Below are 25,867 nucleotides of genomic sequence, written 5' to 3'. Positions count from 1 at the left end.
GATCAGATCTCTGGTAGGGGAAAGTGAATTAGCCTGCACAATTTGGGAGCTGAACATCTAGAAAGTATTTCCAAAAGTTCCTTCAGTTACTCTTTTAACAAAGAATAAGAAAAAAATCAGCAACTTAAAGACCTTATTCTAAATATACAAAACTGATAGAGGAAGTGATGGATAAACTCTGCTATACCCCATAAACTATAACATTTTCAGTCCAAACTGAAAGGAGAAACAAACGAATTGCCATTTGTTTTACACTATAAAACAGATTAACTTCTCGGTCTGGTAGCTGAAGACAAAATAAGTAGCCACATAGTGACTATTTCTATGTATCAGACAGGCTCCAGGCTCATCTTGAAGATTCAAACTGAAGCTGGATAGGTAGGAAAGCTTCTCTCCAAATCTTCACTTATTTCGATTAACTTGTCATGGGCAATTCACAAACATAAATCTGACAGATGCTTGAATCTTTGTGAATTAGTCACTCCATTCCTTTCCAATAAATCTTTACGTCCTGCTTATTTGATCTATTCAAAAGAACATATTGCCTTTTTAAAAACACAATACGGCCATTAGCAAATCATAGCTGTGCCACCCCATCTCATTCTTCTCTATAGCATAAAGTGTCTCACATGCTTGCTTCCTCAACTCTTTCCCATCCTCTTTCTCTTTTAAATATCTTTCACCACCAGGTTGGCATTGGCAGCCAGCCAACCAGTCGGCACTTTAGCTAGACAAGTGCTATGCTGATATGCCTAGATCTTTGAAGTGTCACACAAGTCCAACAAGTTAGTTTTCTTCCTATTTTAATACTTTTTGCAGAGGGCCCCAGCCACAAAGTACATTTCCCATCAGGTTTGGGGTTTTTTTCAAAACAGCTCCTTTCTGTGCAAACTTCTGTTGACAACTTCCTTTTTGAAATGCTTTGACCTCTACAGTATTTTTGAGAATATGGCTGAGACATGCCTTTGTAAATGATATGACATTATACCTGCATTAGGTACCCCAGGGGCCCAAGTTCAGAAAGTCATGGTTGGATTAGTTAATACAGTTTTTAATGAGCACTGATGTGACATGCAGCTTAGATTAAAGGGCCAAAGAGCTGTTATTACTGCTTCCCATTACATCACATTGAACGGGGCACAGTGGTGAAACAAGTAGGACTGGGTATAATTAAAAAATATCATGCATCAGGTTGAAAAAAAAGTATCCTCAACAAAAAAACAAACCAACCACCAAGACAAATAAAAGACAAAGTGTCATTTTTGGCAAGTTGCTCCATGTCTGAGCCCACTAGGTATTGATTTCATTTTGTTTCATTACATTTCCTGAAGCTGCACTGATAGTAAATGATAAGCAGAGCCTAGTTTACCAAGTTGGCCAGCAGAGCAGTCATTGCCCTTTCCTCTTATGAAAAGCTCCTTGTGATGCTACCATGGGGGGTTGTCATTTCCTAGAGGACAAAGCATGAGCTTCTGGGGTAACTGACTTTTGGGAGAAATGATTCTCAGCCTCATGTTTTTGCAGACAATTTTGTTGTTTTATCTGGAGATGGTAAAACAGGTTTTGTCTATAGAAAAAGCCTCTCCTTTCAGATGTTGCTGTTTTTATACAATTATACTTCAAAACTACTAGTCCTTGATTACTCTTTACAGTGACACTGGCCTACCTTTTATATTCAAGTAAATATCAGGGGAGTTACATTAAGAGATTTCCCACATGCCATTTTACCTGTACACTTGCCAAATACGTGAGACTTTTTAGGCTGACTTCTTTCACCAGCACGACCCCTTAGTAATAATCTGGTGCTCAGGACCAACAACAGGGTAATCCATTTTCACACACACACTGCCTTTCCCTTCTCCTTATAATGCCCATTCACCTACTGATCACCCTGAAAGGAACTTCTCTTAGGAGAGGCAACTGGCACACAAACATCTGAAGTACATCATGGGTCCTCAAGATTCAGAAATATAGATGCTTGTACTGTATTTTGAGCGAACATTGTTGTTTTCCTTGCTCAATACATCTGATTCACTTACTGAACCTGACAGTAAAAAAAAACTACTTGTGTGTCTCTGTCACTGAAGAATTATCACAAGTGGCCCAATCAGAATTTTGCCCTGCATTAGTCCTGAAAACAGGCAAGGGTATACACATCAATTTTTAACACATGCACTGCATCTATGGCATGAATAACCTCCCATCATATGCCTGCATGACAAACACCTCTGTGGCAACTACAGGAATGGGCTGATGAGGAGCAACCAACACGGGGTAAGGATATTTCTACAGTCTTACCCAGTGTTAATTGATCATGTTCATAGACACTTGTTTCTTGAAGGGTGTTGCTTTTCTCTGCCCATCTCTATCCAGGTCACTGAGAAGATATCTGATCACTACAGGCTTGTACAGACCACCACCAAGTGCTCTGGAAACCATCCTTTCTGGTTTGAAGGACATTTGTGTGAAGGCACAAGTGCAACACTGAGAATCCAAGGCACTGGAGCACTAACTCTGACTCACCACTTACGTGATTCTGTCTCAGTTTCCTCCCTGTGTAAGTGAGGAAGATTAAGTTTATTCTTTCCTCTCAAGAGAGTTGGAAGGAATCAACATTGTTTGTATTTCTATTTAAGAATACAGCATGTAAACACTTTAGTTCAGTTAAGCTGTCCAAAACTCAGTTATGTTGATTTTCTCAAAATTTCCTCCAATTCGTTACACATTCCTTGCCATGAGGCCCTACAGCTGAGTCCACAAGATCAAACACAAACTGGAAAATATGATGTCCCTGTCCAGAGGACACCACGAATAAAAGAAAGCCCTGTGCTAAAACTCAGGCACATGAGTCACTCACATGTACAGCATTAAGTCCATGAGTGTTTGCATGACCAGGGCCTAAGACTAGACAAAAAAGCAAAACTAATCAACAGACATTGGGGAAAGCGTGCAGGAGAGTGCATCACCAAAAGCATCCTTGACATCTATTTTTAGCTTTTAAAATCCTGATTTACGTGGAAAGCTGCAACCGCACAAAGGTTTGTTTTCGAGAGGAGAACGCACACGAACTTTCTTTCTCGTCAGCTTACAGTGGCGGCGGCAAAGACCCGCTTCGCACCCCAGGGGAAGCCGCATTTCTGTCCCGAGCGTCTCAGCCCCGCCAGCCCCTCCCGGCCCGCAGACGCGAAGGACCGGTCATCCCCGCCCGCTCACCGCCGCGCCCTCCAGACCCCACGGGCACGTCCCACCCGCCGCCCGATCGCACAGCCCCCGGGATGCCCGCCGCCCACGCAGCCCGGTGCCCGCTCCGTCCCGTTCCCGTCACGGGCGCGCCTCGCCCTGCCGTGGGAACGCCAGCGCAGCGCCGAGGCCGCCCCCTGCCCGCCCCGGGAGGAGTCCCCACCTCCCGACCACTCCTCCTCCTCCTGCTGGAAGGAGAAATATGAAGCGGAGCCGTCGCTGCGCTCCGCGGAGAAGAGCAGCAGAGCGGCTGCGGAACGGTGGGCATCTCCGGGCAGCAAGCGGCGGGAGAGCCGGAGCCAGAGCCCGGCCGGGTCGACGGCGGTGGCGGCGTGCGGGGCGGGAGCCCTGAGGAGCGGAGCGGCGGTCCCCGGCCCCGGAGGGTGCCCGGCGGCCCCCGGCCCCGCCAGCCGCCTGCCCCCCAGCGCCGGGCCGGGGGCTGCCCGCGGCGGCGTTGAGGCGCGGGCGGCGCGGCGGGAGGTTGCGGCGGCCGGAGCGCTGCGAGGCGGGGAGATGTTCGCCCCGTACGGCAGCCTGATGCGATACCTGTTCCCAGCCCTGCTGCTGCACGGTGAGTGCGGGGCCGGCCCGGCGCGGCGGCTGCCTGGGGGTCTCGGCGCACGGGGTGGTTCGCCAAACCGACTGGGTTGCTAGTGGGTCCCAAAACCTCGCCGATGGGGAGCGGAGGGTCGCGGGTGGGTGCGCTGGCTCGCGTCCACTCGGGACAGGGGTCCAGCAGAGGAGCGGTCCGTGTGGATGTGAAGCGGGCAGAGCCCCCGCTGGGTGTGCGTGGACCCCGCGGAGCAGAGCGGCAGCCGGCACGGCTGGGCAGAGCCGCGCCGAAAGCTCCCCGCTCCGAACCGAGTGTCCGCGGATTATGTTGCACGCCTGTGACTGCTTGGATGGAGCAGCTGGTCCGGGTCCCTCACACACAGTTTCTTTACTTACCTACGGGCAAGGGCTGGCTCTGCCGATCTCCGGAGAGTTCGGCTGAGACACCCTGCGGGGCCCGCGTTCTGCCTCCTCTTGGGAAGAGGTTTTTGCCATGGAGCTTTTATCTGGGAAGCCTCCGGCGGAAGAGTGTGCCAGCACCAGGTCTTGCGCCCAAATAAAATTGTTTTGCTGAAGAGCACAGAGATTCCTGCTTTGGCAGTCTCTCAGTTTAGTCCTGGACTAACATCTCTCTGAAACTGCACAGCAGGCAAAATTTTAGTGAGAAAAGTCAGCCTATCTAAACTTCAAAGTTCATCTTGTAAATCCATTTTTAGGCACTTAAACAAATAACCCGTCTTTCCAGGAAGCCAGTGTTCTTCAAGAGAAACTTCTGAAAAGGTGACTGTTTAATGAGCTGCTTAGGTATGCTGAACATTTGACAGCCAGATTTGAAAAACCTAGGTGTGATATCATTCTGAAAGTGTGACTTAGGCTACTCAATTACAGCATCGTTTTGAACTGTTCCTAATTCTGAAGTCCTTTGTAGCATCCAGCATTCTTCAGTTAAATTTCTTAGGACCCCAAGCTTACTCATAAAAAGAGGAATTTTTTTAAACTGTTACAATGCAAGTTATCTACATGGATTCAGTGGAAGATCTGGGAGCTGGGGTGAAGATTTCAAAGCTATTCCTGGCGTTCATTTTGTGGAGCAGGATTCTCTCTCTCTGTGTTTGTACAAGTGCTAAGCACACAGATGGTATTTGATAAATAATAAAGAGCATGGGCTTCTGATGGTGTATTTTGTTTTGAGAAAGAAAAAGTGGGAGACCCTTGTCCCCAGGAGGGGGTTTTATACCCTTCTCCCAGCTCAGCTATGAAATCCGGAAAGCATAGAAACATGTTTAGCTGATCCAGACCTGACAGGATGTCAGAGGTGTTCTTTAAAACTCTGTGATCTGAGATGTAAAAGTTGAAATGGGAGGTTTGAAGTTAGAGGATAAAGAGAGGAGGTGTAATTACAGGGTTGGACTCCCTGGCTCATCTGCTTGGAATTACAGAGCAGAGCTGAACCCTGGCTGGAGCGGGAAACAAATCAGGGCCAGTGATCAGATCAAAACAGCAGCTGCCAAAAGAGGATGGCAAGGGAAAATCATCCATTTCTTCCATCTACAGTTATATTTCAGCATATAACATAAGCCTAAGTTCTTTTAGAAATATATAACTCACTACCTTGTACATAAAGATAAACACCTTGGTAATGTAGCAGTGCACTGTTTGGATCAGAGTTTCAAGTGTTTGGAAACTATTGTCCTCTTACAAACTTGTAAGTTATATCAGTGGCATGTAATGCACTGAAATGTAGTCCATGTAAATGTACTTACCTTGTTAGCTTTAACTTGGTCTAGAGCTTTTCCTTACATGTCATTGAGTCAATTGAAGCATCCTTGGGCCAGTGGTTGGCCTGAATTGTAATATGTAAGAATTACCAGCAATCCCAGGGGATTGAAGGGTTAAGGCTCTTTACAGCATATGATGTTTACTTTTTGCATTTCTATTGCATGTGGCAATTTAAGGGTTAAAATTGAGTGAGTGTGTGTTGGTGATTGAGGATTTTTAGGACTTAAAGCTTTGTAACACAAGTTAAAATGTCCTGTAAGGCTAAAGTTTCTGCTTTCATTATATTAAGAAACGCTGGTTTTAGTATCACTGAATCAAAATTTGGAAAAACTTACCCTCATTCATCAAAAACCTGTATGGTGTCATAAAAAGAAAGGTTTGCAGCTGGAAGTTGTCCATTATCTCTGTTTTCTTTGCTTAGACAAAAAACCACAGAAGTTTCAGATATCAAACACTAAGATCATTCAGCTCCAAAAAACGTGATTAATAAGAGCTATGTTCAAGTGAATTCAAAACAAATTTGGCTAATTTCTTTTGTAAATGTAAACCTTTATATTACAAAGGCAGATACTAAAAAGAAACCTTAGCATATTTCTGATTATGCTGCTCTTAGAGTAATGAATTAGAAACTTTAAAATAATTAGTTGATAACATCATGGAAAAGATAATGAAGACAAGACTTACAGGCTTTTCAGACCAAAACTTTGTGCTTTTAAAGGTTCTCTGGAAACACTGTTTCAAGATAGTTACATGGAAGTGTTTTATTTCAAAGTCTATTCAGGAAAATAAGTAAATACTTCAGAAGCTATAAATACCCATAGCCATAAAATGAACATGTGCTCTGTGCAAAAGGCATATGTGATCTGTTCCCTCAGTTAAATAAAGCATTTTGAAATCTGGAAGACAATAAAGAGAGAAAGATGGGAAGACACACTGCTTAGTGTAAGACTTGTAGAGTTTGGAGAGAGAATATTGTCTCAATTTTATTCACAGTTTTGTCAGGGTAGACTCTTGCACTCATGTTTGTAGCTTGACTGTGGGCTAACAGTGGCAAGATGTAGATGTCCTCAACAAAAAGGGTAATTTTTTATGCTTTGTAGGATGTCTGTAGGCAGTAGGCTGTCATGTGATGAGGCCCAAAACTAGCCTCAACCACTCTGAAAGCAAATACCTTCAGCTGTTCAAAACGAAGGTAATATTTCACTATTAAGGTGATACTTTAAGCAGGGCTGATAAGGTGTAGGATTATACGTAGTGAGCTTGTTTAGCATTGTCTTTACTCAGACACAAGTCCCATTGGAACTGGGGCCAGTTCTGGAATAAATCCCAGTACCAGGGTGTGGGTGGAGGACAGATGGGGCAGATATCTCTGACAGAGAGCAGACGTTTTTTTAAAAAAGGGCAAGACCAAACTACTGATATTGAACTGTACTCATGTCCCAGCACTGCACACACTCATATGTCGGTGGCACAGTTCCCTCTGCCCTGAAGGGATGTGAGTTTTCAAACCCATCAGGGTTTCATAAAGAAGCCCACACTCCAGGCAGTGCTGTTTCACCTCGCATGGGTAGCAGCAGCCATCCTAATTAGGAGCTTCACCTAAGCAGATGTTATGGGCTGTGTAACTGTTTGGTGCTTCATTCTCTGACCTCTGCCAAGGTGGGGCATTGAGTAAGGACTGAGCTGTAGGGTAACAGGGGACCTCCATGCTGGGCCTGTCACCTTTGCGAGAGTTACTTTTTAGCTGTACCTTCTAAATGTACTTTAGATCTCTCCTCAGGATCTTCCATGCTCTGGAACATTCAATTTGCCTCTCTTTGGGTAGGCTGTACTTGGAAACTCCGTGTGCACAAGAGAGGCAACAGATACATGTGAAAGGAAGTCATTGTCCTGTCTGCTTCCATGGCCATAAAACCTGGCTTTCCTTTCCCAACCCTTTTGTTTGTAGTAGCTAATTTAGGTCCCAGTCCTTCGAGGACTCTTTGAAGTTTCAAGTGCAGGGAAAACACTGGTAAACACACATCGGGGCTTGGTAACAGGACATTATATTCTCCATGGCAATTATGTAAATTTGTGCTGTGGCTAAAGGCTTGTTATGGGTGTTATCTAACGCTATCCCACATCGAGAAAGAGCATAATCCAAATGTCTGTTTATTTAATTGTGCAGGGCAACTGCCCAGATAAGGAGAGCTATAAAGTTAATCCAGCCAATTATTCTTTATCTGTTGTAAGGTTTTTCAAGTTTCAGGCAAGTTCTAACTTGAAAAGAGATTGCTGCAGGAGTAAAGCATTAATGTTAAAATGTTTCTGTCAAGAGATGAAGCCATCATGTATTTTGAACTTGTGCTATCACTTGAGACGTTTTAAGAAATTATGTTTGTCTATATTTACATTGCTAGAAATTTAAAAAAAAGAATGGTGAAATGGTTCCTGCTGACCAATCCCAGCCTAAATCCAGGTTTGAATCCTACTTTCAGGTAACATCTATTCTGCTATTTAGCAAAGGATGAACCTGCTGAACACCTGGTAGCTTTGAAACTGGTTTGAAGCGCTCCATTTGGACATGTTTGAAGACATGGCTTAGATTCTGGTAGAGATGTTCATTAAACTGATAAGATCTAAGCAGGTTAAGATTTAAGATTATTTGCCTTATACTTCAGCAGTTTGGCATAGCTGTGAACAGAATTTGGCCAGGGTGTTTAGACATGAATTAAATTAAAACTATTTGTGTTCAAGCATAACTCGGCTTATCATTATCTTTGTTGCAGTTGTATTTGCCTACTATTTTTCAGAAAACCAAAACATTCTAGCAGCTTGAAGTTTTTTGCAGAAGTGTTGGCAGAGAGCTTTGTCATAACCATTTTTGAAACATATTTGGTTAATGGGCTGCCAACAGATTGCCCTTTTAAGATTTCTATTTTACTCCCAGCTATGTGCAGAAATCTTTGAAGAACTTGAAAGTAACCTATCTTTCCTTAACAATTATTTTTATCTTGAATGGTTGTTCCCACATCAGATAGAGGTTTATAGGCAAACCTGAGAGCCTGAAGCCCTGTCTGGTGTGGTGCATGCTCCTCGCCACGTCTTACTGGAGAGGCAGCTGTACAGACTTCCACTTTCCCACTCAGTTGGGTGTCACATTCTTCCCCTCTAAACTGTGATCTGTGAGGGTCTGGGCAGGGATCCCCAGTGACCTGTAGCACCTCTTATACTGTATTCAATTACTTTGATGCTAAAGCTGTGACCTGCCCTGCCAGGGGCTTGATTTTGAAAGAGAAGCTGGATACCAGCTCATCATAAAATGCTTTTATTTTGCTTTGTTTTTCTTCCTGGAATTTCACATGGATTCTGGAATTTTCCTTTTCACTTTGGACTTACTCCTTGGTGAAAACAGACACTATGGAGTGGGCGATACAATCGTACGATCTCTGGTTGTGGTGTAGCTAAAGTGAGAGCCAACCAGAGGCTTCAAAAAATTATTGCTGTCGGTCTTGTGCAAAGATTTTTTTTCTTGTTTGTTTGAAGTCTGTCACACTTTTGAGTAATAACATGGTGGGTGGATTTTGTTCTTATTTTTTTAACAAATGGGCAAGCTTCCTTCATAACACACAAAAATTTAGTCAGTCAGTCAGAAGACAGAGCCTGAGATACTCAGTCGTGGAGCTACTGAAACCTACCATCTGTCAGTGCTGTAGAGAATAGCAAACTTGGATCTCTTTGAATGAAAGTAATGGCTACAACTATGTTGCAACTACATCTATGCTCCAAAGTGTACTTCTAAAGATTCATGAAATCCTTTTCCCAGTTTCATGAATGTGTGTTTTAACCTTGAGCCTTCCATTGATGTCCCTTTTAACATGGTCAAATGGATCTTTTCAAATTAGTGACATCATCCTGCAGGACCTCATTTTTGCAGAACACCTCATGTGCACTGCCAAGGGTAGAGCAGGGGACACTGCACTGCTTCTGAGCACCTGCTGTGAGGAAAAACACAGGAAGATGGTGTTTGGTTTACTGCTCTGTGTAGGAAGCACACTGCCGGTCTTGGCGTTTGATCTGCAGATGGCACTAGGGGAAATTACATCTCTTTTGTGTGGTAGTTATATCTACAGGCATATGTCAGTAATTACAATAGTGTTGAAATGATTACTTTGTAAGGAAGAAGTTTGTGCTAAATTAAGTATTTCCTTGCCCCAGCAAGGCAATCATAGGTAAAGGTCTTATTGCTATCTCTAAATTTTATACTGTATTTCATGTTCTGTTTTTCAGGTCTTATTGATATGATGTTGCTTAGCATTATTGAAAGCAGCCCAGAGGAGAAAGACTTGGGGGTCGCAGCCCAGAAAGCCAAATGTATCCTGGGCTGAATCAAGAGCAGCATGGCCAACAGGTCGAGGGAGGGGATTCTACTCCTCTGCTCTGCCCTTGTGAGACCCCCACTAGAGTACTGTGTCCAGCTCTGGGTTCCCCAACAGTAGAGGGACATGGACCTGTTGGAATGATTCCAGAGGAGGGATGCAAAAAGGTGCTGGAGCACCTCTCCTGTGAACACAGACTGAGAGAGCTCAGGTTGTTCAGCCTGGAGAAGAGAAGGCCTTGCTATAAGGTAGACCTTAGAGCAGCCTTTCAGTGCCTAAAGGGAGCCCACAGGAGAGCTGGAGAGGGACTTTTGACAAGGGCATGTAGTGACAAGAAAAGGGGAATGGCTTTAAACCGAAAGAGAGTAGGTTTGGGTTAGATGTTAGGAAGAAATGTGAGGGTGATGAGGCAATCAAACAAGTTGCCTAGAAAAGCTATGCATGCACAATCCCTGGAGGTGTTCAAGACTGGGTTGGAGTGGGCTTGGACTAACCTGATCTAGTAGCAGGTGTTCCTGCCCAGGGTCAGGGGGAGTGGAACTGAATAATCTCTAAGGTCTCTTCCGACCCAAACCATTCTGATTCTATGTGTGTGGTTTTTACATCTCTATCTCTGCAGCCTTCATTATGTTCTCATGCCTATCTTGATGACCTAAACTTGTTCTTGCCTTCATTTGTCACAGTTGGATGGACAGTCCCAAACAAATACTCTTTTCAGGTGCAGATCTCTGGGGCTGTATTTGCAAATCTCCCTTCGATCACTGGCAGCAGTTTATCATTTGCAAGTTGTGGACAGAACTGTGTACATGTGACATGGAGAGCTGGGACACAATTGCTTTTTGAGCTTTATCAAAGAGAAGACATTGAATAACACCACATAAAGTCTGACTCCTTGTCAAAACTCTTTCTTTTCATTATTTCCTAAAGGGAATAATTTGGAATGTCTAATGTGGTTACTGTGTTTTCTTCTGTGATATGTCCACATACAAGATGGTATCCTCTCACAGAAGGACTTTAGCTTGAAGAAAGTAAATGCCCAAGCATGCTTAAATGATTAAATAATTTCTAAGTGCATTCATGAATCATGTGACATGAGTTAAGAAAAATACAATTGCCTAAAAGCAAGTGGTATAATAAATATGCCTTGGAAATAGTCACTTGAACAATTTCAAAACCTTCTCTTGATGGTAGATTTCAAATACTTAACAACTGCAAGAGGAAATGCAAATTTCAGTCTTTTTCAGTGTGTGATAATTTGTCTGCAGGAGACATCCTGTTGACACTCTGTACTGGTGTCTATAACCTCTACCAGGTACCTTGAAGGTGGTGTTGCTCCTGACCCAAAAGATGCTCTGAGGATGTGGGCAGAAGCACTCAGGCCATTTCAAAATGTGGTTCTGAAATAAGATGCATTTTTTGAGTGTATGGAGACTTAGAGATGGACATGAGTGTTAGAAGGCAAGCTGTCAGTCACTAGCTGTGATTCATAACAACAAATGCACTGGTAGGTTCACTTGTACGTGATTGAAACTGTTCTGGTGGTGTGAAGGCCTGTGATATCTGCCCCATACCCACAAGGTTTCAGATAAGCTGAATAAGCCCGTGTTTTAGAGTGTCAAGTGTTGCTCCAGGTGAGGTGGGCTGCAGACACAGCACAGCAGAGATGCAGGCTTCACCCCAGGAGGCTGTGCCACCGAGTACATGAAGCACAGACCCAGTCTAATAAATCCTGCCTCTCCAAAGCAAAGCATCACCCTGCCGTGGCCATACTGCTTCTGAAGCTGCCATACCATTTCTGGCTACAGAATGGGAGTTGTTTGGTGCTAATGTGAGTCACTCTGCTCAGCAATGTGGAAATACTTGAGAAGCCTTGACTTCCAGGAAGGGAGAAGTACTGACCCCTTGAAAATCAGACTCCTGTAAGGACATCTCAGATGGTGTGCTCAAATATCAAAGCATCCCTAGTATTTATTACCCTTTAGAAAGCAAGGCCATAAATTCTAATTCACGTTGAAGAATTGTTTGTAACCTGCAACAAAGCTACTAGATTTTCCAGTAGACTTTGTGAGGTTGTATTCATTAATCTCCTTAAATCTTGGACTCATTTGGTGGTGAGCACTGTTTAAATTCAGGTATTTGTTGTATTCTTTCTAATTGTTCTTTACCCTGTCTACTGGGTAAGTGTTTGTCTCTTAGCTTAGCAATTGCTATTTTTAAGTGGTTGTCATGTATTCATATATTTAACAATGCCATTTTTCCAGGTGTTGCCCAAGTTTCTTCCGAGAGATCTAAGACCTAATGAATCACTGACATCCCTTTTTTTATTCCGCAGTAGGAAATGGCAAAGGTTTAAGACTGTGTCTACATAACACCAAATAATACTGGGTTTTTTTAGTGTAATATCTGTAGCAATGCTGCACACTGCCCAGGCATGTGCCCAAATGTTAGATGGGGCCTGGGATATAAAGTGTCTTAGGTGGCCTGGCATGGTGTAGGGTTGCACCACACATTGGTGATCCCCAAAAGTGCCGTTTCTGAGCTGAGTCACCTAAGGCACCAGAAAAGATGGGGATCAATCCCAGACCCTGCCTCCAGGAGCGTGTTTCAGCAATACATCCCTTTCCTGAGATGGCTGCCATGGTTTCCCAGGCACTCAACCAGCCCCTCCTCCCCACTCTGTATCCTTTTTCTAGCTCTCTAGTGCTCAAATTCCTTCTGGATATGTAACACAGTTTCCAACATGTTATGTGAAGTTCGTATTTGTCACCTTTTAACCCCCAGATGTGTGTTTTTCTTTTGATCCATGTTTTCCAGCATATCTAAGAGCAGACTGTGCCTAAAAGAGTAAAGACATTCCTTTTGAAGCCATGTATTCATTTTGTTCAATTAATATTGTATAGAGAGTGTGCTGGAGGATTCTGTATTTTGTACATAACTGGAAACCAAAATTACTGTGTGCTGGAGATAAAGTTAGTGTTTGAGTTTCTTCTTCCCCTTTAAAATAAAAATAGCAGAATCTGCCTTTAATTGACCACTTCAGTCATCACAGAGGCTTCCTGTGTGCAGAGACTTTGCTTTTAATATCTGTTTTCCCTTGACTTTAAAGAGCAGTCTTTATTTGCAAGTTTATTATAGGAGCGTTCAAATTAGAGGTGGGCTGAAACCGCAAAGTTTATGTCTGGATCTGGATGCAACTTTCTAAGAGTTTCAAGGTCCAGGTTTTTGATTGTCCTGACCAGAGATTACAGAGGTGTCTATAAAATTCGTTTTCAGAGCCACATCTCCTGGGTGTGGAAACATAACACTTTGGTTCAAGCTGTTTTCCCTAGTGTATTTCATAAAGCAGATTTGTGTAGTGCAGAATTAGTGGTCTGACAGAAATGGAGAGCTTCCCGTACTATTTCTTCAGATGAGGAAATAAATGTAAACAGTATTTGCCCAGACACTTAACAATATGAACAAATGTCATTCAACACAAAATGTTCACAATCTCCTTTAGCATGTTGAAGCTCTTCTCAGCAGGGTCTCATGATATAATTCACACTTTCTATCACAGGGCTGGGTGAAGGTTCTGCTCTGCTTCACCCGGATAGCAGGTCCCATCCTCGGTCCTTGGAGAAGAGTGCATGGAGGGCTTTCAAGGAGTCACAGTGTCATCATATGCTGAAACACCTTCACAACGGAGCCCGGATCACTGTGCAAATGCCTCCCAATATTGAGGGCCACTGGGTCTCTACTGGGTAAGGAAAGATAAAACAAGATGCTGGAGATGGGGAAGAGGGTGAAGAAGAGGGGGAAGGGTGGATGTTCCCACTTTAAGCAGCAGGGAAAGTATTTTCTTTAATATGGTGATGTTCTAAATTCCAGATGCTCTCTATATGTTCATGCATAAAAGGAGAAGCAGCATTATGTACATTAGAATAGCATACTATAAAGCTGTCTTGATGAATCAATTTATAGTCTGGATTTTAAACAGCATGCTGTGAAATATCTTTAAATCTCTCTTTGAATAGGAAGGAGCCTAGCAACTTGCCAAAGTGGATGCTTATTCAAACATAAGATTGAACTATATTTGTCTACATGCATTAGATCCATTGAATGGGTACTTGTTTTCAGAGCATGTGTCTAGCAGAGTTTTATTAGCAAAAGAAATTGAGAAGCTCTATTTCACTAGTTCTGTAACTCTTTATACATGATGACTTGTAATTCACAGAGCTATTTGCTTTCTGTGTCTCAGCAGGTAATATTCACATGCTCATTTGAAGTACAGTAGGAAAGACTGGAGTTTTTGAACAGAAAGGAGTGTATTTCGGGATGAGAGGAAATGGTCTCAAGTTGCACCAGGGAAGGTTTAGATTAGATATTAAGAAAAATTCTTCACTGTAAGGGTTGTCAGGCATTGGAATAGGCTGCTCAGGGAAGTAGTGGAGTCACCATCTCTGGAATTGTTCAAAAGACGTGGATGTGGCAATTTGGGTGGGATATAGTGGTGAACATCATGGTGCTGTGTTAACAGTTAGACTCAGTGGTCTTAGAGATCTTTTCCAATCTTAATGATTCTACAATTCCATTTATGTTAAACAATGTAGAGGTGACAAAGGAAATAAGTTTGAAGGCACAAAAGGACTTTCTACAGGGATACTAATTGACAGGAAGCTCAACATGAGCCAACAGTGTGCCCAGGTGGCCAAGAAGGCAATGGGATCCTGTCCTGTATCAAAAATAGCGCGGCCAGCAGGACCAGGGAAGTGATCCTTCCCCTGTACTCTGCGTTGGTGAGGCCACACCTTGAGTACTGTGTTCAGTTCTGGGCCCCTCAGTTCAGAAAGGATATTGAGGTGATGGAGCGAGTTCAGAGAAGAGCAACAAGGCTGATGAAGGGACTGGAGCACAAGCCCTGTGGGGAGAGGCTGAGGGAGCTGGGGTTGTTTAGCCTGGAGAAGAGGAGGCTCAGAGGTGACCTCATCACTGTCTATAACTACCTGAAGGGAAGTTATAGCCAGGTGGGGGCTGGTCTCTTCTCCCAGGCACTCAGCAATAGGACAAGGGGGCATGGGCTTAAGCTCTGCCAGGGGAAATTTAAGTTGGAGATCAGAAAAAAATTCTTTACAGAGAGAGTAATCAGGCATTGGAATGGGCTGCCCAGAGAGGTGGTGGATTCACCATCCCTAGAGATTTTTAAATGCAGATTGGACATGGCGCTGAGTGCCATGATCTAGTAAATGGACTAGAGTTGGACCAAGGGTTGGACTCAATGATCTCGGAGGTCTTTTCCAACCCAATCAATTCTATGATTCTATGATTCTAAGTGAAGTTTAACTGCCATTTGTACCTTCAGGAAAAAAAGAAAAAAAAAGAGGAAAACCCCCACAAAACCTGAATATTGCATGATCCAAATTCAAGCCAAGTAGAAGTTTTGCATTAGCAGTCAGAAGTTTGCATTAACTGCCACTCCTGTAGAATATTTGAATGGGAAAGCTGAGAACATGATCCTGCGTGTCCTCAACAGACCAGAGCTCAGGGAACTCCACTGAGACACTTCTACAGCAGTTTAGAAGTCAGTTAGTTCCTTGTGCTATTCCGTAGACATACAGCATTTCAGTTTCTGATGTTATCAGTCATTCTGCTAAATCTACCATGCAAAAGAGAGCAATAGATGTTTGATAAACTGTGACTTTTTTCTGCTGGTTTTTCTACTGCTACTGCTAAGTATTGAGTCTCGGAGTGGTCCCTAAACAAAAAGAAAAAGCCAAACATGATTCAAGGTATTTAAACCTACAAGATAAAGCATTTTGGTATGATAACCATGAAGTAGTGCATTAATAACAGCAAAGGGAATTGTTGGTTAGTTGGCAGGCAACAGATACCTAGTTCCTATTTACTCCTATTTGTGCCAAAGGGACTTGAGCACCCAGGTGTCTCTAGGTGTGGGTCTTGTTGCCTGTAATGTACATGATGTGCCACCTTGCTAAAATTTTGTTTCCATGCTTTCTTTCTTCCCACAGCTGTGAAGTTAGAGCAGGCCCAGAGTTCATCACAAGATCTTACAGGTTCTACCACAATAATACATTCAAGGCCTATCAGTTCTATTATGGTGGCAATCGCTGTACAAACCCCATCTACACGTTAGTTATACGTGGCAAGATACGCCTCCGACAAGCGTCCTGGATCATCCGAGGGGGCACCGAGGCTGACTATCAGCTACGCAACTTACAGATCATATGCCACAATGAAGCAGTAGCCAAAAAATTAAGTGATTTGGTGAACCATACGTGTCCTGGATTTATCCCAGAAGATAGTCCCTGGGAGCAGGATGTGAGCTATGATTTGCTGAGAGAAGAGAATGGCTGTGAATGCACCAAAGCTCTGAATTTTGCCATGCACGAACTCCAGCTGATCCGTGTGGAGAAGCAGTACCTGCACCACAATTTAGACCACCTTGTGGAGGAGTTGTTCCTTGGTGATATTCATACTGATGCTGCTCAGAGGAGGTACTATCGCCCCTCTAGCTACCAGCCTCCCCTTCAAAATGCCAAGGTATGTCTGTGTGTCTGTTTGTGTGTGTGTGTTTGTGTGTGTGCCCTCTTTTTGAGATACTGGTGTTGAAGCCCAAATTACTCAGTTCTTCTGAGTAAGTGCACTAGTGTAACCTAAAATGTAGATGTGCTTCTAATACAAGCCATCCGTTGCAGTCTTACAGATGATGTAGCCAATTAACAGAATTTCACAGAACTTAACTTTGTGAGTATAGTAACTTTGCTGTGGTTTATGTGACTGCATAAAATAAGAAAAAAGTAGTCTGATGAACTAAGGCAAATAAAGACCACTGGAGATGGAACCACAATCTTGTAGGCAGAGGTGGGAGTGGTTGGCCAGGACCATGGCTGTAGGCTAGCAGCTGAGAAGGTTTTGTGTAGAACTGAGAAAGGAGAAGAGGAACAGGTATCCGTGGCTGCTTATGTAGCTGCAGGGGTGCTAGGGAGAGAGGAAACTGAATTGTATCACTGTATGAAAGTTGAGTGATCAATAACCTGAAGAGAAGAGGAAATTGTAAGACAGACACATGGAAGGAGCAGCGTGAAGAGAAAAAATCTGATGAGCTGTGCAGGTCATGGGTCCAGATGTGAGCACATGCATCAATGAAATGAAAAACAGATGAATTTTGAATGGGCCTCTAATTCCATTTGATAATTGAGTTTTCAAAGGGGCCTCAAAATGCCGTCAGCTTCACTGGGAAGGGCTCAACCCATAGTAAGCTAAATAAAAACTCAAACAGGAAGAGTAGACACTGATGGACTGTAGCAGGAAGGCTGTCTATAGATCTTTCTAGGTGACGTTTCAAAGACAGACAGCAATTGGGATCATATTGCCAGGTACCACTGCTACCAGTGTGTTCCACAGCATCACTTCAGCTAATGGATTACCATCATTTTTAATCATCTAGTCACAAACAGTTAAAAAATCAGCTACAACTTAGCAGCAGATGAACCACAGCACAATCCTCATCAAAATTTTGCTTTGCCACACAAATGGGTGATGTTCTAAGTGGAAGACAAGAGCAGGCTCAGCCTTCCTGCCTCCCTGTGCTCTGTTATCCAGCAGCGCGATGTGTCCAGATGGTACCATGCACTGCAGTTGGGAGAGTCTGCAGTGTGGATCACAGGGGAGGCTTCCACATCATATATTTACAAGAACCGGGGGAGAGAAAGAGTGATTTTTGGTAGCCAGATCTTGGCAAAGGCTTAATCATTGAGTCTGGATTTATGACACTGGCAGCCCATTCATAACAGCACTACTGGAGACAGAAAGCACAGAGCTTAGCTTGGAGTACACCAAAATAGGTATAGATTCCATGATGTAGCTGCTGTAGTGTAATAAATGGGGGCCCCAGGTCCTGACTTGCAAGCTGCTGCTCAACTCCCAGTTTGGCCAGTGAGATCTTCTGACAAGTTATGTTACTTCTGTTTCTGCTCCAGCCATTGATCTGCTTGGTTCCCACAATGTATGTAAAGCATATATATATATATATATATATATATACCAGCCTCAGCTGGAGTCTTCAATGGCAAAAGACATGTAGGTTTAACACAAGCTTTAAGTGTGAAGCAGTGCCGCTTTTTTATGTATTCTGGGAGGTTCCTCCTGCTCAGATTTAACATGAGATTTCTTTTGTCTCAAGAGAAGCTGAGCCTGCTGATACCAGGCTTTCAGCATGATATAAACAGCAATACCCCTAAAAAATGATCCTTTGCCTCAACTGCCATCAAAGATTCCTGGGTGTTGCTTTGTACCTAACCATGAAGTTCTCTATACCAACAGGTTCTCAACCCAACTGTCTGACCTAGGGTTTACCAAGTGTAGGAAGAACAGTAACACCAATGCCTTTTTTTCTTTTAGGCAAACATACCATTGAAAGGTTATAACCCTTCTTTTTTGAACTCTTTTCCTTTTCTAATTGTTGCTCCACTGGGACCCAGCTGAAAATGAGTTTAAATTCTAAGTTGAGTTTAAAACTACAAGTCACAGACTCCTCTGGAAACTGGACACCATGAATAAATAGAAACATTAAATCAACTTGTTTTTTTAAGGTTTCCACAGTCATACCAAGAGGTTGGGAAGGCCAGGAAATTGCTTCTGAAGTGAATCAGGTGTATTGTGTGGAATCTTTCATTTAAGGCTTTTTTCATTTCCTTTTTATTTATTTATATTTCAGACTTACAAAGGCCTGCCTAAAATAAGTTAAGAGGATTCACATTTTGAGTTAAATTTATAGTTAAGCCTCTATATAGAAGAAAGTTCCACCCAGCTCAAGAGTTTACACAGCCTGTAAGTTGGATGTGGTAGACGCATTCATTACTCGTGTGGTTGAAATGAATGGTAATTAAAAGCAAATGATTGCTGGATATGTTAGGAATGCCAAAGTCGCATGATCAGGACTTTAAACAAATGGATTGGACCTTATCCAAATTCCTGCAGCGATTTCACCACAGGATGGTAAATTAAAAGGGCTGTCCAAAAACCAGACATCTTTATGCTGAGCTACAAATCAGAATAAATTCACAGGTTACCGTATCTCAAGTATTCATATAAAATCAGGGAGCTTTTAAAAACATATAATATGTCATCCCTTAAGGCTTTACAAATTCTCTTAGATAAGAGCATACCTTAAACAAATTCCTCCTGTAAAATACGTGGAAGTCCTGAGTGCAGATGATGAATAGATCACTGTATAGATTTATCTTAGTCATTTCCTAACCTGGCTCAAGCTATCAGTTAGGACTGGTTGATGAACAGAGATGAACATCTTTGATGTCTCTTGGCATTGCAAGGATATCAAGTGATTCAAGCTGTTGCACATGCAGCTTCTTCAGCCAGCATGAGAGAGCGCGTGGGTGGAAAGGGCAGGATAGGGAGCTGCTTGGCCACTATTGCACATCTACACCATCTACACAAAATGTTCCCAGTTAGGACAGCACCAAGGAGGCTGGATGATTGGTTGTAAAGTCACAAATGTATACAGGGTCTTGTAGCATGAAGGAAGACTTGATCGCAGTATTCGTTTGCAGTGCAGGACAGAAGATATTTTCAAAGATATCTGCTCCAAACTACAGAAAATGTGTACAAGAGCAGTACTGAGAGACTTACTTCACATGTAAGTGCCTCAGCAATATTGCTTTGTAAACAAAGAACTCCTTGTGCTGTTTTATCATCTGACAGAGTAACGGGAAAGATCAAAGCAGGACTATTATGACTGGTCATTCTAGTTAGATCATGATTTAAGAATAAGGCTGGCGTGATCTGAAACATCACAAGAAGCCTAAAAAGCACTAGGATAACATTCACTCTTTGTCATGCTTGAACATTTGCTGGCCACACTCTTTCAGTAAGACATTTTCCCTTGAAAATGCAATTCCAGTGGACAATTCTCTATTACAAGTTTATTAACCTCTGGGAGTTGACTTACAGCAGCACCTGGCATTTGCAGCTAATACAGATTGAATGTATGGAGACTGGTGTTTGGGCTTTCCTTTAGCCAGGTAGTGAAAGAACAAAGTGCACAAAGTTTTCTGTGCTTTTCAGAATCTGAGTCTTCATCTCTTTGAAATATAGTGACGTCATCTATAGGAGAATGCAATGTACTTGAAGAGCTCCCAGGGAAATGCAATCATAAATTAATAAATGGATGTTAAATATGTGAAGTGCCTCAGAGAAATATGCAAAGCATTATCTCAACCAAAAAGTATAATTCTGGGAGACAAAACTCTTTTGTTTGCCTGAGTAGTGCCACTAGACTTGAGATTAAGTCAATGCTTTAAGGTTTTCTTCTGTTCATTATTACTTGAAAAAGGCACGTGGTTAGGGAAATTATGAGGGGAAGCAAAGAAAGAATATTCAGAAGAATGTTCAAATAGGTTAATTCCAGGTTTATGAACAATTACAGTATGTGTTGTGCCCTACAGAGATGAGAGAAGCAAACAGCTTCTAGCTGAGGTTGGTCCTTGTTGTGCTAGGCATTACTGTCGGTGTGGCCCTGCTCCTTTGAAGGTGCCACATCTGCACTTAGCACTGTCTGTTTTGCAGCTCCAGTAAAATCCTACCCCAACACAAATGCAGTACCACAGATCAAAACGAACTACTCAGCCTAGAAAAATAAACCACAGTCCTTGAGATCAACTCAACATATGTATCTAAACTACTGACACCTTCCTTACGTTTGGCATCTAAGCTTCATCTTTTGTAAGAGGGGAGGGAGGACTCATTGGTAATATTGCTGCATGGTTCAGAAGGCATTGCCTTTTAAAGGTGTAATAAACACATAAGGCAGCTTTATTTGGGAATACTTTGTTCTTGAAGATGGACATTTAAGCTGTCCCTTCAGGTTTTCCAGGAAATATTTTTTGTTAGTACTTCATAAAACATTCATGTCACCATAATTGAGTATCATTGTAATGGGATAGATGACATGCAAGCACATTCAGCTGAGAATTCTGGTTTTCTCTTTGTTCTTGTCTTTTGTCCAGGCTAAAGTAGTTTATACCAGAAAAGAGCAACCAGAAGACTTGCATTTAATGTTGATCGTGTTTATTTCGGTTTTATGCAGGGTTGTGCAACAGAATCAACATCATAGATCAGACAATTGTGTAATGGCTTCTTTCACTATCTTTCCCTTCATGAGAGCAGTTAATAAAAACATTCCCCAGTATCTTAGAATATATGGTATACACATGCAGATGAATATGAGCATATCTCCACCCTCCTTCCTGCTTGCAGCATGTCTGTTCCCCACTAAAATCGCCATCTGACAACCCTGCAAAGGAGTTACCACTCTCTCTGGCATTTTACTTTTAATTAAAGTTTTAAATCTTTGTGATTCTTCATTCCGCTTGGCAGGCTGAATTATAACTGTGTCAGCCATGCTTGTCAACTCCCCAGAGCCAGCCTAATGCACATTAGTCAAGTCAGCTTCATATGAGGTCACGGAAAGCCTGCAGATTATCACTTTTGTAGTGGAGAGAGTTTGTGGCTGTCTGTCAAAGCGTTGTCTTGGTCTGCAGTTATCTGGAGTGGTGGTGGAGCAAGCTTGATATTATACATAAAGGTCTTTCTGTGTGCTTGACTCCTTGGCATTGTGAAGCAAAGCCATTCAACTTCTTTTGTTGAGCTGGAAGCATTTCCTCAAGCTGACATTCCCCTGAGAGTTTCCATTTTTACTCATCCTGACGCTAAAACCTGGTACCCGATTTTCTCGAGTGATGAGGTTTAAAGCATCCTGACCAGGCATGCCTCATTCCTGTTCCATCTAGCCCTGTCTGTGACACCTGGGATTCAGATGGGTGTGCAAGGTCATTGCTAAGCGGGGCTTTTCTCTACCCTCTTCTTCAGTACTTCCCTTCATGGTAATATTGTGTCTTCACATGGCAGGGGTTTCCTACCCCAGCTTTTGTGACAGGTGGACCCCAGAAGATCACGGGCCACCAGTTAGGTCTCTACTGCACACACAGCTCAAGCCTGAGCCTATGTTTGAGGGAACCTAGTGCCTGGTCCCTCACCTCACATGTCCCTGCTACAAGGGTGTGCTGGGTGCAACATGCCATACCTGGTCACGTGCTATGTGGCATAGCCAATGTCAGACAACATGGCCACTCTGAAAGGGAAGCCCCTGATGCAAGAGCAACCTGATGCTGTGAACAGTCAGAGCCTGGGTTTCCTTGTGTGGGCTCCACAGCTTGGTGATGGGAGGGTGCAGAAGGGAGCTGGGATGAGTCCTGGGGCTTTTGCTAGCCCTTGCTTCTCACCATACTGTAGAGGTGCAACCTGTCCTCCTTTTCCAACCGTGAATGGGTTTTGGCTTCACACTGCCATTGCTGGGGGCAAGAGACAAGCGAGGAGTCCAGTGTTGGCCCAGAGGATGGCAAAGAGCATGTGCTTTCCATCTTGCTGAGGCAGAGCTGATACCAAATCTCTTAACCTAGTTATGGAATGGAAATGTCCCCTGTGCAGTGGCTCAAGATAAAAGAGGAGACAATTTCTTGAATTACTTTGGGAATCTGCTGTGTAATTTCATGCAGGTTTAAAGACTTTGCAGGTGTAAAACAAACTGCTACTGAGAAAACAAACTAGGTTCAGCACTTCACAGAATTGCTTTGTGATTTTTTTAGCCCTGGTCAACTCTGAGCAGCAGTAGTCCTATGTCTGCCCCAACATCCTGTCTTCTGTAACAGCAGCTGCCATATTTTTGGATTATTTAGGACCTTCCAACACATTGCTGCTTTCTATGATTTTGTCTTCTTACTGTGTCTGGTCTGGTAAAATACCAACTATTTACAACTGGAAAAGATGACAGAGAGAGCCTGACAGAATATGCTCAAAATTCTCCATTAAAAATGAAAAAAAAATTTGAATACCAGAAACCAAAGTGTTGCTTTCTATCTCTTTTCCTCCAAACTGGGTATACTTTATCAGATATTTACCCATGTCCTTTTTAAAATAAAAATCTAATTTAAAATACGGTGTTGATTTTTTGGTCTGGTCTGCCGTGAATGTACTGCATCTCTCAGACTCCAAGTAGTCTGAACAATGAATCTTCCCTTAAAAACAGTAAGTTATAGTTGAGATAATGTTAATTTTCCATTATGTATATGGACAAATACCAGAATAGTCATCTATTGTAATTCTACTGGAGAAAGGTTGAGTTACAATTGGAGCTGTTTCAGACAAATAGTGGTTTAAAATTTTTGCACTGAAATACAGACACATTTTCAAGATAAAAAGGATAACTAGGTAGGCAGGGGAGAGAGCAGATATGTTTGAATGAGGTATGTAGTTGAAAAGAAAGTATTTTTTCAGCCTCCCCTTTACTGTTAGTGCTTGTTTGCTTAGTTCCTAAGTACAACTTGCAGTACATCCTGCAAGTCCTCCCCTGAAAATTAAGCATTGATTTCAGCTTCTGATTGAACTTTAAGGAAAGCGTAGATTTTCTGTAGGTTTTGAAAATGATTTGGTCCATAGATGTCTTACTCTCTATCAATAGCAACAAAATACAAACGTATTCAGAGAAAAGTTGAACACCTTCAAAAAGATCTTTCTAGCTGTTATTCAAAGCTCATTACACCATTGCTCTGAGAGCATCCCCGTTGTATGATAGTTTTTTTGCCTTAGTCATAAAAAACACCATGAATTTATTAGAGGAAAATTAATCCTAGGCAGCCATAGAAATCCATAGAACTTAAGAGAAAATTAAACTATGCTGGAAGGGTTTATGTTTCTGACTATCCACAGCAATTGGGAAAAAGATCAAGGGAACCTCATCCTTGTTTGCTTTTTTTTATTAGAAACCTCCCTGCTTGGCTTCCAGAGCTCTCTGGCGCTGTTACCACTTCAGCTGAGACAGCAGGAGGGAGGGATAAGAAAAAATGTTGGTGGAAATTTTCAGATCACAAGCTGTTTTCTCCCCAGCTGAGTTTCTAGCCAGAGTTTCAGGCTTGTTTTAGCATATATGGCTTAGTTCAGAAATTGGCTTTAAAGAAATACCCAGGAGGGTGAGGAATTAGGGCACTATGGATTTGCCATTGCAGAGCTGCAAGGAGGCACCCATCATGAGTAGGGATCTTCCAGCTATTTCAAGGGCCAGTCCTCAGCCAGACCCCACTATTAAAAATATTGCATTGTACACCTAAGATAATCAAAACATAGAACAGATGTTCATCCTGTCCACTGCTCATTTTATTGCTTTTTAGTTTATGTCATGCCCAAATGAGCTTTTTATTAGAGAGTACTTAATCGTGTTTGAACTCGAATGTCCTCTGTCTCTGAACGTCTCTCTCTTTGAACGTCTGTTTTTAGAAAATAATCTTTCCCTGAGACACATGGAAAGGAAGTGATTTGCAAAGCCTCAGCTAGCCTAATTAAGAGCCAAGAGCAGCTGACCTGAAAAAGCAGGAGGGAACTCTACATAAACATAAATTACTCCAAAATTAAGTCGAATTGCCTCATAACAAAACTAGATCTTTCCCTTGTACATTACTCAGGCAAAATATCATGCTGAGGGAGTTTACACATGGCATATTCTTCTACTAAGAAGGTTATAACTTTGTGAAAGATAGTATCACAGTGGAAAAAGAGGGTTTTTTGGGCTTAGATTCAAGTGCTGGTCTCAGTGTAAGAGGTGCCTGAGCCAGACAATGTCTCACTGCTGAGAAAGGATACTTAGACTTCCTCACCAGCCCAACCTCTCCCAGTCCCACTCATGATTTGATTCAAAAAATGCCCGTTCACCTCTGCTCCTTCATTCGGGCACACAATCATAACTAGAAGGCATCAGGCTGGATATTTCTTAGCAGCCCAACTGGCAGACCTTCAGGGCTGATGCAAAGCTTTCAGAATTAGAAGAGCTGCACAGAGTAACAGCAGTTCAGGGTCACAGAGGTCAAAGAGCCAGGTGAGATACAGACAAGTAGCAGAGAATGAACATGGATCTTCCCAGAGTTTGCCAAAGGAGTCAACTCTGCTCACAGTGTAATGCCAGCCAGTGTAGTTTTATAAGTTTTGGGAAGTAACTCCTCCTTATGCCCTAAGACATAAACCCACCCCTGATGAGGAGAAAGGGGCTGCTTGTAGTTATGAATAGTTTTCCACTGTGAAGCTCATGGACCTTCTTCTGTCCACTTTGCCACTGGTCACAGCCAAATGACTAAGCAGCTGCAGGTGTTTCCAATCTGTATCTTCTGTACTCCAGTGTGATGGAGAAGACATCAAACTATGAGAATACTCCCTGCCCAGCATCAGAGCCTTGACTCATAATACCCATGGTTTTTAATGGTGTAAGGAGAGATGAAACTTAAGAATCACTGCTAGAAGAACAGCAATAAGAACTTTTATATTTGACAGTCCCTTCTGGTCAGAAAAAGTCAAAATAATGTTGTTGCAAACAGTATTGATTACAGATCTTCATCTTGTCCATCCACTAGACCTGAGAAGGAAGAGAGGAATCCCGCAGCCAAGGGTTGACCAAGAATGACTACAGGCTGCATTTCCATTTGGTTTTATACAGATTTTGAACAAGGCCAACAGAAATCATTGGTTTCCAGGTTAAATTGCCTTGGCTCAAAAATTGTTTTTGAAGGATGGGCTCCTGAGAAGAACATGGGAATGTAAAGCAAACAATCATATTGCTTTAGCAGGGTATCCACTGGGAGATGATAAAAGCTTTCAACAGAGAAGGGACTGTAGCAGAAATTGTCTCCTACTATTGACTGAATTTATGTTTAACTTTATAACAGTCTTTTCCTCCCTTTCTGGCTTCACTTTATGTGAGTGAGACAATCACAGCCATGAAGTTACTGTCATCAGTGCAGTTTATTAGCCCTTAACACGATAGGGAGCATTGATGCCAGTCTGCCCCAGGGCAGGACAGCCACACTGGAGAAACAAGTTGTTCA

General features: G+C 42.7%; 1 protein-coding gene across 1 annotated transcript in view; it reads left to right on the top strand.

The window, feature by feature from the left end:
* Positions 1-3,436: 3,436 nt before the first annotated feature.
* Positions 3,437-25,867, top strand: part of APCDD1 (APC down-regulated 1) — a 31,400-nt gene continuing 8,969 nt past the window's right edge. Inside the window, exons 1-3 of the mRNA XM_071554835.1 lie at positions 3,437-3,811; positions 13,486-13,669; positions 15,935-16,466. Of these exons, the coding sequence (XP_071410936.1) occupies positions 3,754-3,811; positions 13,486-13,669; positions 15,935-16,466 (774 nt within the window). The 5' untranslated portion in view covers positions 3,437-3,753. The remainder of the gene's footprint in view (positions 3,812-13,485; positions 13,670-15,934; positions 16,467-25,867) is intronic.

This window comes from Pithys albifrons, chromosome 4 (genome assembly GCF_047495875.1).
Source record: "Pithys albifrons albifrons isolate INPA30051 chromosome 4, PitAlb_v1, whole genome shotgun sequence".
Lineage (NCBI taxonomy): Eukaryota > Metazoa > Chordata > Aves > Passeriformes > Thamnophilidae > Pithys > Pithys albifrons.
Note: the sequence above shows the minus strand (reverse complement) of the source record. Positions and strands in the feature narration are given on the sequence as shown.